This window comes from Microtus pennsylvanicus, chromosome 9 (assembly GCF_037038515.1).
Source record: "Microtus pennsylvanicus isolate mMicPen1 chromosome 9, mMicPen1.hap1, whole genome shotgun sequence".
Lineage (NCBI taxonomy): Eukaryota > Metazoa > Chordata > Mammalia > Rodentia > Cricetidae > Microtus > Microtus pennsylvanicus.
The window spans coordinates 101,945,851-101,959,463 of record NC_134587.1 but is presented as its reverse complement, the minus strand read 5'-3'; the positions used below and the strand labels follow the sequence as shown (position 1 = coordinate 101,959,463).

The 13,613-nt window shown below is 44.8% G+C and overlaps 1 protein-coding gene across 1 annotated transcript; it reads left to right on the top strand.

The window, feature by feature from the left end:
• The first annotated feature begins 1,441 nt into the window (after positions 1-1,441).
• Positions 1,442-13,003, top strand: Apela (apelin receptor early endogenous ligand). Its single transcript, XM_075984559.1, has 3 exons — positions 1,442-1,517; positions 2,628-2,717; positions 12,789-13,003. Exons 1-2 carry the CDS (start codon positions 1,442-1,444, stop codon positions 2,714-2,716), a joined length of 165 nt encoding a protein of 54 aa, XP_075840674.1. The 3' UTR covers position 2,717; positions 12,789-13,003.
• The last annotated feature ends 610 nt before the right edge of the window (positions 13,004-13,613 follow it).

Sequence of the window (13,613 nt, the reverse complement as noted above, 5' to 3'; positions counted from 1 at the left end):
ATTATTATTAATGTAGTCTCTCTGCTGTGTAGCCCTGGATGTACTGGAACTCAGTATGTAGACCAGACTGTCTTAGAACTCACAGAGATCTGCCTGCCTCTGCCTTCTGACAAAGTGGGCCTTAAATAATTTATAAAAAAAAATTGTTTTAAAGAGTTTTAGAAAACATTCTGCATAAACTGCAATGCATAACTAGGCAGAGATGGAATTTTACAGATTGATTTGTAAGATCAAAAAAATTGCGCATGAATTCCAAACCTTAAGAAGCCCAAGGTTGTATTTGCCCACCACCTGACTCTAAAGACACCAAATATAACAAATATAACAAAATATAAGAGTTCACAACCACTCACATGCACTCTAGAGTTAATATCTTGGGTCTGTTTATATTTCAGAGTAGAGCTACGTGTCCTTCTGGCTTAAAATAATTACAATAATTCTCACGTATAAGAGCTTTTTATTACAGGTAAGAAACCCCTTAAACAGGAGCTCTTGGTATGTGTGCAAGACAAAACTAGACTTCTTTTGTTTCTTTGGAGATGAACTAGAAATTCTCTCCATCTATAATATGGTCTGTGTGCCTGTGGTTACCTGACACTTCACCACGCACACATTTACAACAGAGACTGATTCTGTGTCTGGGCCCTGCTTGCCTGAACTTCTGAAAATTCTTAGATGTCTGCAGATGAAAATGATCTCCATTACTTTTTAAATTGCACTTAAATAAAAAGATAAACATTTCGCAGATTTCCTTCTGAACACTCTAAACTCCGGGACTCTCTGATGATGGAAACCTACACAAATTAAGCCATTTGGAGGTTTAATATAAATAGGCACCACTTTGTAGTAGGCTTGGCAAAGAGAAAAACGCTACAACACAGAGTTGGCACCAAGCATTTGGGAATCTTAAATGAAAGCTCTGCATTCCTTCTGCGAGAGGACAAAAGAGAAACTTCCTGTCATTTCCACCGGTTTCTGCATGTGGGACCAATATGGGCAATGCAAAGTTTAAACAGATGCAAATGCAGAGAAGAGGCCGGCCGTGCCTTGTTTTACATTTTCCTTCATAAACAGATTGACTCGGAGTTGCTCTCCTTGGAGCTTTCGAGGGGGAGACTTCCCACTGAAGTTGCTGCAGGCCTGAATGGTACACTTCACCAATATTTGCTTATGGAAATAAAGGGGAGTGACGGTAGAAGCAGAGAGGAACGGAGGAGGGGCTTGAGGCTCGGGAGCTCCGACCACAGCCCAGGGCACCAGTAACCTTGTCTGATGTGATCATTAACCTCCTCTGGAAAAAAGCCGCTGGCAGCCCTCTGAAGTCTGGCTGTAGGATGCGGGGTGAGCCGGACAGATACTGCTCAGAGTATTTACAGACTGCTTCTTTACTTGGAGAGCTATTGTTCACTTGTGTGTAAGGGGGAAAAAAGGAAGAAAAACAATGAGATTTCAGCATTATTTTTTGGTATTTTTTATCTTTGCAACGAGTCTTCTTTTTATCACCGAACAGAAGCCAGGTAGGTCTTTGAAACCATTGGCCTGGGGAGCTTGTTTGTTTGCCTGTTTGTACTTCTGGGTCTCTAAGCCTATTTATAATGAGAATGATTTAGGTGCACTAGCAATTAAAAGTACTGGGGGAAATAACTAAGAATTTCTGAACCACGTTAGTTATTCTCATGGGGAGGGCGGGGGGAGGGAGATACAATTTGGGCATTTTTTTTCTAAGTAGCTCCCTTTTAAAATATTGATATATAGTTTACAATTTTTCTAAGATAATCAGTCTTAACTATTGTATGCTGTCCTTACAAGTACAAAGAACTGAGAATGCTGGTCTATTAATAAACCTGGATTTAGGTAAAAGGCAGGTCCAAATCAGGGTATTAAGAGAGCATGCATGCTGATTGGAGGCGGGCAATATGAATTGGGTTGGTGCTGTGTAAAATCAGGATGCAACAATGTGAGCTGATAAACTGGCCCGCTGGCTGCTGCCTCTGCGTCTTTATCACGACGAACTTCAGGAAGGAGAAGACGTAAAGGGTGTGTGCGGTCCAAATGCCTTCATTTTTTTTCAAGGAAAGTATCTGTTATAAGTTTTCTGACACATAAAGCTGCAGCCTCAAGTTTCAACAGAAAGATGACAATAGTCACATGCACGGCTGTCACCACAGAGCTGATTGGCTAGATGGAATTCGGTGCACCCTGGGCTGAAAAGTCAGATACTGCCTTTGAATGAAGACGCCTCCCCCACGTCAACTCTTTTACATACATAAGGAAAAAGTTACAAGGTAGCCGGTCCTTTTGTCCTGCCAGTAGCAATTGCTACTCAATCCCTAATACAAAATTTTGATTTCTAGTTTTCTAAAACTCAGACTGACCTGGACATGAGTTTCCTAAATAAGATGAGAAGTTCAAGGACGCTGTGGAAAAACTATGCCAGGAGGATGTCCCCATAGAGATCTTCCCTCTAACCCGGGGTGTCAGGGATTACTACTATGTCTGTGCACCCCAATAATGTTTACAGCTTAACCTCATATGAACATAACCACAGAGCAGATCTGTGTTCTCCAGATACCATGATCTTTGTGTGTGTGTGTTTTTAAAATTGTTCTTATTTCTCTTTCCTTCAGTTAATTTCCCCAGAAAAAGAAAATTACACAGACACCACTGCTTCCGGAGGAGATGCGTTTCACTCCATGCCCGCGTGCCCTTCCCCTAAGGTGGGTAGCTCTGTCCTCAACTGTCTGCCTTTAGTCCTAGTCTGTAATAAGATCGTGATTCACAGTGGTGCAAATGTTTGAGAGACACGTTGTGCACGCCAGAACGAGAGCATGTGGCCTCTGGAAACCGCTCTTGTAGTTCAGGAAGACAACGGGAAGATGCTCATGGTTGCTGAGTCTGAGTGGTTATGAGGCTAATGCATTGCGTGTGTTTGAACATTTTAACAACTTAGAAAATCTAGCACTGGGAAAATGCAATCCTAAAAGGATCTTTAAATGTGTATTTAGGAAACACTGGAAGCTCCTAGTGCAGGCTTCTTATTAGATCAGTGGGGGCTTGGAAGCATTTGGACATTTTAACCCAACCCGTTAACAATGACAGAGCAGCCGCAATGATTCAAGCTTAATTGTGTAAAATCAACTTAATACCATCAGCAGCAAGAAAGCTTTCCAGCCTCCTTCACAGAGCTGGTCTTGATGGTTGTAGTTTTAAGGATAAGCTCCGAGTCGAACTTTGCCCATCCCCATTGCGTTTCTCACACTCACCAAAAGGCCAATGACTTTTCCAGCACACCTCCATGAACACTACTAGCTCAATTAGTCTCCAATGCTGCCCAAGTTTAAATCATTTCAGACAAAAAGAAAGAAGGAAAGAAAGAAAGGACGGAAGGAAGGAAGGAAGAAAGAAAGATATTTTGACACTCATTTGTAATTAACTTTAGCTTTTTGGTTCATTTAAAGTAGTCTTAAGGGAAAAAAACCTACCTCAGCGATACCCCCAGCTGGGTAAGGCACACAGGCATTTGCTAAATTAGCTTATTCAGTTGGTCTGTAGACTGTAGCTTTTATGGGCCTATTCATCTGGTGTAAAGAATGGTTGCTATGTCTATTGTTTAATACATGCTTTTCAAACCCGGTGAAAGCCCTGGAGAGGAAACGAAGAAAGAGCAAGTCAGTAATAAACATTTATCAGAGGAGGAGACAGAAAGCCAAGGTTTCTGTGCAGGGATCTGTGACGCATTAGTACTCTTTCCCATCAGAGTTCTGGAAGGCCTGTCTGGTAGAGGAACCTAGGAGAGTACCGTAGGAGGCTTCTCCAAAGCTAAGGAGCGGTGACTGAAATGGGCTGCGGAAGGATTTGATATGTTAAAGTGGCCTTTGGTGTGTGTTGATCAGCCTCACCATGTAAGACAGCAGTAAAATGCCTTTAGGACTGGAGGAATTGCAGATCCCCCCACCCCCAGCATTCCTCCATAAATAACAAAGACAAAGGGGGCGCTTTTCACAGTAGCAAAAGGATCCCTGCATACACAAAGAAGATGCCCCCCAAAATGCAAACACAAGTCCTTAGTTAGCCACCCTTTATCTTGGCTTTCTGCACAAAGGCCCTACTATAAAAATCAAGGTTGTAAATAAGTAAGCTTGATAAAGTAGCGCAATTTGACTTGTCAAAGTTAAGGGAAAGTTTGACCCGGAAGCCAAGTTTACAAACCCAGGGAAATTTGAATAAAAGCAATATAAGCCACCTAATAGCAAGGACCTTTCTGAAAGTGGCTGGTGGCTCTATAGCCTGCTCATGTTACAGCATCCATTTTCTCGGTGTTTACACCAGCCCTACATCAAGTACACAAACGTCACCTGTTGGAATCCAGTAATTATTATAAGAGCCTATGTAAGATAAACATTAAGATAACCTTCCAAGGTCCTGCTCAGCCAGTACCTATCGCAAGTCCCAACTTCGATTTGAGGGCAATTCTCAGGGACCTAAGCTGTCCCAATGCCTTTATATCTTGTAACAAAAACATGCTGACTATTGGGTAAAGACCACCTTTCTGGACATGTAGCCCCTATCACAGGGAGACTTTGATTTCTTCACATTCTCTGCATGCTTTAGATGAAATCACTTGCGGTCATTTGACTCAGGATCCAGGAAGAACACAAAGGGCTTGATAGGGTAAACAAACTGATCCCAGAAATATTGCAGATCAACCCTTGGCAGCGAGACCTAGCTTGGCTAATAGCATGCCCGGCATCTTTATTCCACTCAGTCTGTCACTTCCTACTGTGCTCCGCTGACCCTCTGCACAACTCCGAGCCTTGAAGACCGGCTCAGTTAAACGTGCTGCGTGCAGCACATGGCCTTGATATATATTGTTTTCCCCACAGAAATCACCCAACATCACTTGCTGCTCTAAAGTGGATTAGCCTGCAGGAGGGCAGGAGAAGGGGCTTCAGGAAGTGTGAGCTGAGGATAACGTGAGGATGCAGACGGGCGGGGCACAGGATTCCACTGACGAGGATGCAGACAGGGCACAGGATTCCACTGATGAGGATGCAGACAGGGCACAGGATTCCACTGACGAGGATGCAGACGGGCACAGGATTCCACTGATGAGGATGCAGACAGGGCACAGGATTCCACTGACGAGGATGCAGACGGGGTACAGGATTCCACTGACGAGGATGCAGACAGGGCACAGGATTCCACTGATGAGGATGCAGACAGGGTACAGGATTCCACTGATGAGGATGCAGACAGGGTACAGGATTCCACTGACGAGGATGCAGACGGGCACAGGATTCCACTGATGAGGATGCAGACAGGGTACAGGATTCCACTGACGAGGATGCAGACAGGGTACAGGATTCCACTGATGAGGATGCAGACAGGGTACAGGATTCCACTGACGAGGATGCAGACAGGGTACAGGATTCCACTGACGAGGATGCAGACAGGGTACAGGATTCCACTGATGAGGATGCAGACAGGGTACAGGATTCCACTGATGAGGATGCAGACAGGGCACAGGATTCCACTGATGAGGATGCAGACAGGGCACAGGATTCCACTGACGAGGATGCAGACAGGGCACAGGATTCCACTGACGAGGATGCAGACAGGGTACAGGATTCCACTGATGAGGATGCAGACAGGGCACAGGATTCCACTGACGAGGATGCAGACAGGGCACAGGATTCCACTGACGAGGATGCAGACAGGGTACAGGATTCCACTGACGAGGATGCAGACAGGGTACAGGATTCCACTGATGAGGATGCAGACAGGGTACAGGATTCCACTGACGAGGATGCAGACAGGGTACAGGATTCCACTGACGAGGATGCAGACAGGGCACAGGATTCCACTGACGAGGATGCAGACAGGGTACAGGATTCCACTGATGAGGATGCAGACAGGGTACAGGATTCCACTGATGAGGATGCAGACAGGGTACAGGATTCCACTGATGAGGATGCAGACGGGCGGGGGCACAGGATTCCACTGACTTCTTCCTATCGCCCTATCTCTGTTTTCACTGAGCAACCACTCTGGAACAACACCCACCCTGGCAGGATAAGACAGACTTCTCAAAGATAAGCAAAAAACTCCCACCCACACCCCACCCTACAGCCCGTTTTCCCTTCTCAGAGACAGTGGCTATGAAAAGATTTTTAAGTTGCTTTCTTGTCAGCCAAGTGTTGTGTGGCACACACCTTTAATTTTAACATTTAGGAGGTAAGGTAAGAGGGCCAGGATTAGCCTGGGCTACATAAATCCTATCTATTAAATGATTAAATAAATAATTCTCATTAATCTTATCATTCAAAATGTGCTTCTAAGTCAACTGTGGTAGCCTCCATAATAATTCCAGGCCCTGGACAATGAAGTAAGGAGATCAGGGCCAACCTGGGCTACATGACACCCTGCCTCAAAATAAACAAAAAATATAAGAAAATAAATATAAAATATAAATATTAAATTGCTCAGCATTTAGTAAGGGTGATTAATAATAAATCACCCTTAGCATTTAAAATATGCTTCTAAACCAGATGGTGTATCTATATCCATATCTATAACCCAGCACCCGTTCATTGGAGGCAGGAAGATCTGAAGCCTGAGTTTCCAGAGATTCACCCTCAAAAGTTGCTTTCGCCCTCTCTTCTCTTCAAATGAGCATGGTATTCTGCCAGGTGTGGGGGTGCATTCAATTAACCCCAACACTGAAGAAGCAGAGGCAGGTGGATCTCTGAGAGGACCAGGCCACCCTGGTCTGCACAGTGAGACCCTTTCCAGGATAACAGTGCAAATACATATAACAATAATAATACAAATGGTGGTATTCTGCCTCGCCTGACCAGGCTGCTCCCTTCCCCCATCCACATTTGTCCCTGTCTTCCTCATTCCTTTAACTGAAATCCAGCTCCACCTCTGACACAGAATCCCCTCCAAACTGCTATGTCCGTTGTCCGTCATGGAGAAACTCCTTAGGAGGCCACTTCTTCCTCCACACTTAGGGCTTCTCTGGGAAGAACCCTTCATGTAGCCTCATTCAGCAGTGATGAGGAAGGAGGCAGTCAGTGGAATTGTGTGCCCTCCCTGTCTGCATCCTCACGTTATCCTCAGCCCACGCTTCCTGACACCTCTTCTAGGCTAATCCACTTAGAGCAGCAAGTGACATTAAAGGATTTCTGTGGGGAAAACAATGGGTCACACCTCTCTGTCACTTTCAGTTTTCTTTGTGTGTTGTGTGGGAGGTGTGCCGGGGGCGTGTGGTGTCGTGGAGTGGATGGAAACCGGGATCCTAAGCCTGTGAGGCAAGAATTCAGCTGAGCTACATGTCCAGTTCATTTTCCTTCACTCCCGCCCTCTTTGCAGGAGCCAGGACCTTGCATTTGATAACCAATGCTGCGTCACCATTCTGTTTTGTTTTCATGATTCACTGGGGTCTCATATGGAGACTGGAGAGATGGCTCAGAGGATGCGAGCATGTGTAATATCAGATCGGGGACTGGAGTTAAAGACGTTTGTGAGCCGCCCTGTGGATGCTAAGGATTGAACTCGGGCAGTCTGGAAAAGCAGCCTTATAGCCACTAAGTTTTAGTTGTAATTGTGTGTGTGTATGTGTGTATGTGTCTTCACGCGCACGCTTGCATCAGTGAGTATGAGTAAAACTGAGTTTGTTCACACGAGCTGCAGCTGAACCTAAAGGCAATTGTGAGCTTCCTGCTGCAGGTGCTGGGAACCGAACTTAGTTCTTTGGAAAGAGCAGCACATGTCCTTGTAGCAGAATCATTTCTCCAGCCTCTGATTTTGTTGTTTTTTTATGTGCATTGCTGTTTGGCCTGGGTGTTGTCTGTGAGGGTCTGGGTGCTGGAGTTGAATCTGGAAGAACAGCCAATGCTCTTAGCCACTGAGCCATCTCTCCAGGCCCTTATTACTATTCTTTTAAAACCAAGGTTTCAGAGAGAGAGAAGTTTCAAGTAGTTCAGGTTGGCTTTGAACTCCTGATCCTCCTGCCTGCTTCTCTCAAGTGCTAGATCCACCATCATCTCACAGAATTTTATTAGCTGTTTAAAGATATTTATCACATTCTTCTTTAGGTTTTTATTAGTATTAAGTTAGAAGCCCCTTAAAGGCAACATTTGGCACTTTAATCAAGGGGTACAAACTTGTTTTTAACATAGCAGCCTGAGAGCTCCCACAGGGGTTCCGGCTCTGGTTCCGGTTCCGGTTCCTGTGGGCACTTTAAGATCTGCAGCATCTCCACACTGGTTAGGAGGGAGCCGAACGCAGAAAACAAGACTCTTCTGTTGTTGTTTGAAACAGGGTCTCAAGACGTAGCCCTGGGAGGCCTGGCACTCGCTGTGTAGACCAGGCTGGCCTTCAGCTCACAGAAATCCACCTGCCTCTGAATCCTGAGGTCTGGGGTAATGGGCATGTCCCACTACACACAGCTGGAAAATGACTAATATCACAGTTAGTCCAGTCTTTGTGCTCAGAGAAAATCCTTAACACACCTAATTTATAGTTGGAATAAAACTTCTTGCCAGACAACAGATTTATATAGATAGCAAACTATAATGCATGTTTATAATATACATGCCACTCTTTTGTATTTGTATATACATAGAGCTTATGTATGCACAAAATATCTATCATTAAAGCAAATAATGAGCGCTCTTTACAAGACAGGCTCCCTCGCCTACTTAGCTCTCCAGTCTTACTCTGTAGACCCAGCATGCCTTAAACTCAGTGTAGCAGGTATTCAGGCTTGAACCACCACTCCTGGTTTCTCATTTTGCTCTGAGGTATGTGAAGGGGGGGGGTAGTATCTTCTATAGAACTGAGGATGGCCATGAACTTGTGATTTTCCTGTCTCTAGCTTCTCAGTACTTCAGTCCGCAAGAGCCACGGTTCACACGCATTCACCCCACTGCTCCTGTTTCTTTTCTTGCTCAGCTGACCTTGAGTTCCTGGGTTCTGGCGATGCTCCTGCCTCAGGCTCAGGTTCTCTGCAGCACTGTAACCAACTCTTACGTATCTTGGTCATTTTTTAATTAGTCACCCATTGAAAACAGGTGAGCTGTGTTAGTACCGGGCACAAACGTGTGGAATGTTACCACAGCTGGAGAATTCCACAAAGTCAGGTTGAAACACTTAAGTTCATCTCTGATCTGTTGTGTTTGACAAGCTGTTGTTTCCCTGGTCCAGCTGCAGCTTGGCCCACAAACAAGAACTGCTTCTAACTCCCCTCCCCCTCACCCCTCTCCCTTTAAATTTCCAATTCTTACATTTTTTGGATCTAGTTTTACATCTTATCTCACACACAAAAAAAGCCATCAGATGACCTTTAATCCCACCCAGTTCCCTGCATCCTGCTCAGCCTTACCCTCTCTTTGGTGCCATGGAAAACATCTTGCCATGGGTGCCTCTCCCTTTGTCAGCCTCGATTCTCTTTCTTCGGGCTGGATGTGAGCGTGGAGGTTTACACGCTAACAAGCCTGCATCCTGAAACACCGTTGGCACGCTTCTATGCTCTCAGCGTCCCATGACTGGTCAGCCGCCATCCTTTCCGGTTCATTCTTTGACAGCTTCCTCTAATCTGTTCAATTCCCTGTAAATGGTTCTCACCGGGCCTGTGAGATGCTCAGTGGGTGGGTAAGACCTGCCAGGTGGAAGGAGGAAACAGATTCCTTCAGGTCGTCCTCTGGCCTCTACGTATGTGTCCCAAACAGAAAAAAATGAAAGGTTTTTACCTGGCCGTGAGTCATCTTTCTTTCTAAATGAATCTGGCGAGTTTCAGTCTCATGATTCTTTGTTGTTACTTTGAATTTTGTTTCAGCGTCTTCTTGCGTAGCTCTGGTTGGCCTGGAACTCGCCAGATCAGGCTGACTAGAACTTGTACCTGGCCCACCTCTGCATTCAGTGTGGCTGCATTAGAGGTTCCAAGTGTGCCGCACCAAGCTTTTACTTTGATTTCACTGAAGAATTTAGTTAACTGACTAGTCTATAAAAATCCCTTCCTGTTGGGCATGGCTGTGCCGTAGGACTGTAATCCTAAATTTGGGAGGTAGAGACATGGAGATCCATAATTCAAAGCCAGCTTTAGGTACATGAGGAATTCAAGGAAAGCCTGGTCTACAAAAGATATATCTAGTAAAGAAGCAAGCAAGCAAGACAGGAATTGTTTTGCATGTTTTTAATCGCAGCACTCAGAAGCAGAGGCAGGTGGATCTCTGTGACTTTTAGGACAGCCTGATCTACATAGTGACTTCCAAGACAGCCTGACTATGTAGAGAAACCCTGTCCCAAAAACCTTTAAAAAAAAAAAAAAAGGCCAGATTGACTTTGAGAGCTGCAGACCAGCCTGATCTATATGGAGAGTTCAAGGCCTATCTCAAAACAACGAAAACAAACAAACCTAAACCAGACGTGGTGATTCTTCCTTCAGAGGCTAAGACAGGACTGAGAGTTTCAGGTCAGCCTAGGCTACCTACTGAAATAGGAAGACTCAATCAGTCTAAAATAAACAAACGCAAAACCCCCTTCCCAGAAACCAGAACAAAACGCCTCCTCATTTTCTCTGGTCCTCTGGTCCCTGAGCAGGGGCTTTTTGCCTTGCACGCTAGAGTGTATCTGTACACTTCTTGCCCTGGAGATGGCTCAGCGGGTAAAGGCCTGTGCTGCCAGCCCTGCTGGCCAGAGCTCAATCCCGGGACCCACGTGGTGGACGGAGAGAACAGACTCCCACAGGCTGTCCCCTGACCTCCCCACCTGTGCACACGTCCACTATAAATTCCAAATAAAAGATAAATGTAACGTTTTTAAAAACAAAAGATACCGAGAGACCACTTTTATCTAGTGAATAAAATGTTCAAAATTAACATTTTTAGGAACTGGAGAATCGGCCGCTCAGGGCTGAGAACAGTCAATGTTGTTGCCAGACCTCAGTTTCTCGCCCAGCCTCAGCATCACGTGAGCTCAAGCTTCAGGGAATCTGAAGTCCTCCGGCCTCTCCAGACACCAGACACTTGATCTCAATCTCTCTCTCTCTCTCTCTCTCTCTCTCTCTCTCTCTCTCTCTCTCTCTCTCTCTCTCTCTCTCTCACACACACACACACACACACACATACACAAAGTAATTTTTAAAAAATTAAAACTTTTATTCTGATAATTTTCCGTTGGTTTGCAGTAAATAATTGTTTTGGATGATAAAAACAAAACAGAACAAAACAAATCTACCTCTAAAACATTAAAAGAAATAATTGAGATTGATAAAGCAAATTAAGATTATTAAATTAAGAAATGTTCTTAGTAGTGTAACTTCATACTTTTGAAGAGACATTGGAACTGTGCTGAAAAATAAGCAACGATAAAGTGCTCTGAGGGAGAAGCAGTCGCATTTCCACGAGGCCTGAGGCCTGCTGCCTCCTGCCTGCCTGCTGCCTGCCTGTCTGCCTGCCTGTCTTTTCTCCCTTCTTCTTGCTATTGAGACAGGGTCTCTCTACCTTGATAACCCTGGCTGTCCTAGAGCTCGCTATTTGGACCACGCTGGCCTCCAGCTCACAGAAATCTGCCTGTTTTGGCCTCCAGAGTGGGAGATAAAAGATGTCACAATGCCAGCCACATTACTACTGTATCTTGATTAGGCTTTAAAAAAAATTTAAGTAGCTGGGCAGTGGTGGCACATACCTTTAATCCCAGCACTCAGGGAGGCAGAGGTAGGCAGATCTCTGTGAGTTCAAAAAGAAACACACAGAGAAACCCTGTCTTGAAAAACAAAACAAAGAATTAAAAATGAGTGTGTATGTATACGTGTGATGTGTATGTTTGTGTTTGCGTATGTGTGATGTGTATGTATATGTATGATGTGTATGTTTGTGTTTGCATATGTGCGTGCACAAGCACATTCCTACATGTGCGTGTGGAGGCTGGAGAACACCCTTGAGTGTCATCTTTGGGAGCGCTGAAACTCCTTTGAGATACTGAGGTGGGTGCTTGCTGGCTTGCAGGTCATCAGTTGGGTTAGACCGGCGGACAGAAGCCCCTGCAATCCTCCAGTCCCTACTTCTCAGTTCTGGGTATAAGTGTTCGCCACCGTACCCAGAGTTCTCAGGGTCTGTGGGGACAACCATGGGATGAAATGAGCAGCCTCTTGCTGGAGGCAGTGAGGGGTGAGAAAGAGTGTGCTTGCCATGAGAGGCAGAAGTCAGAAGGTAAATTAGGGAAGAGGACTCCTGGTCCAACATTGCCTTCTTGGCAATCAGGGTACCTGGGGGTCCTGCGTTATAAATCCCTACTGGGATTAAGGTGTGGGTCACAATACCTGACTCATGACTCAGAAGAAGAAAAGGGAAGAGGAGCAGAAGAAAATTTAAATGTGAGGCCTTAGCATCGACCCAGTCCACCCTCTGCTCTGGGGAGCACCCTCCCCTACCTTCTGCTTTTTCACCTTCTCCCTTGTTGAAATAAACTTTGATTAGTGCTTGCTAAATTAACATTGGTAGAGGCTAGGGAGATGGCGCAGGAGTTAAGAGAACTGGTTGCTCTCGCGAGGACCAAGCTGGCACAGAACCACCTGTAACCTCACTCCCAGAGGATGTAATGCCCTGCTCTGGCCTCCGTAGGTACTACACACATGTGCACAGACATACGTGCTGGTAAAGCACCCACATAAAACACAAATAAGAATTAAGAATAACTTAGAAAAATAAGTAAAACTTCAGCATAGGTAAATTGATGTGTGGAATAGCTGTTCTTACTATACTGTGTTTGTTTCTCCCGTATAGAAAATTCTAATTTCGTTGGTTCTACTGGAAGAAGAGTTAAAGCTGAGATGCCGGACCACCCTAAAACAACCTCGGCATGGCGGTAGTGCGGCAGCTGGGCGTATCCACGCAAGCAGGAGTTGTCGCAACGTTCCTTGGATGGCTGTTAGGCACTCGAGACTGTTCTTCCTGCATTTTCCTTGACAAGAAAGTAATATAAATGGCAACAGACAGTGTCGAAGCACACGAGCCTGTCCGTATAACAATCTCCCACCTTTCTCTACGTGTTATTTTATTGTCATAATATTCATTATACATGGTGATGGGGTTCATAAAGATATTTGCATACAAACACATCATGTACCTTGACTATATTTACACATATGTACGTCATGTACAGTCCCTATATTTTCATACATGTACGTTACATGTATTGACTTTATTTGCACATGTATTCTCCTCTTTCTCTCCCTTTACCGTCCCTTTCATATACCCAGACAATTTCGATGCTGTCTTAATGACATGTAGTACACGGGAGTGAGTTTATTGCACATTATTCTTCTTACATATATTAAAAAGAAAATGACTTCCTTAATATTATATTTATGTGTTTATTGAGTGTGGACAGGTTTCTCTTTGTGATGGTAGTCTGGGGAGCTCAGAGGACAACTTCCAAAAGCCTCCTTCCTTCCTTCTACCATGTGGGGCCTAGGAATCAAAGCAAGGCTGTCAGGCTTGGCAACAGCTCCTCTACCTGCTGAGCCATCTTACTGGCTCAAGAAAACTACTTTCTTTTAAAATGTATTGTTTTATTATTATTACTAATTTTTATATATATAGTATTCT

Excerpts from the sequence above, each read along its gene's own strand:
- Apela (XM_075984559.1), top strand. The coding sequence starts at position 1,442 with ATGAGATTTCAGCATTATTTTTTGGTATTTTTTATCTTTGCAACGAGT. Across the intron at positions 1,518-2,627 it reads TATCACCGAACAGAAGCCAG|TTAATTTCCCCAGAAAAAGA; the intron begins GTAGGTCTTTGA and ends TCTTTCCTTCAG.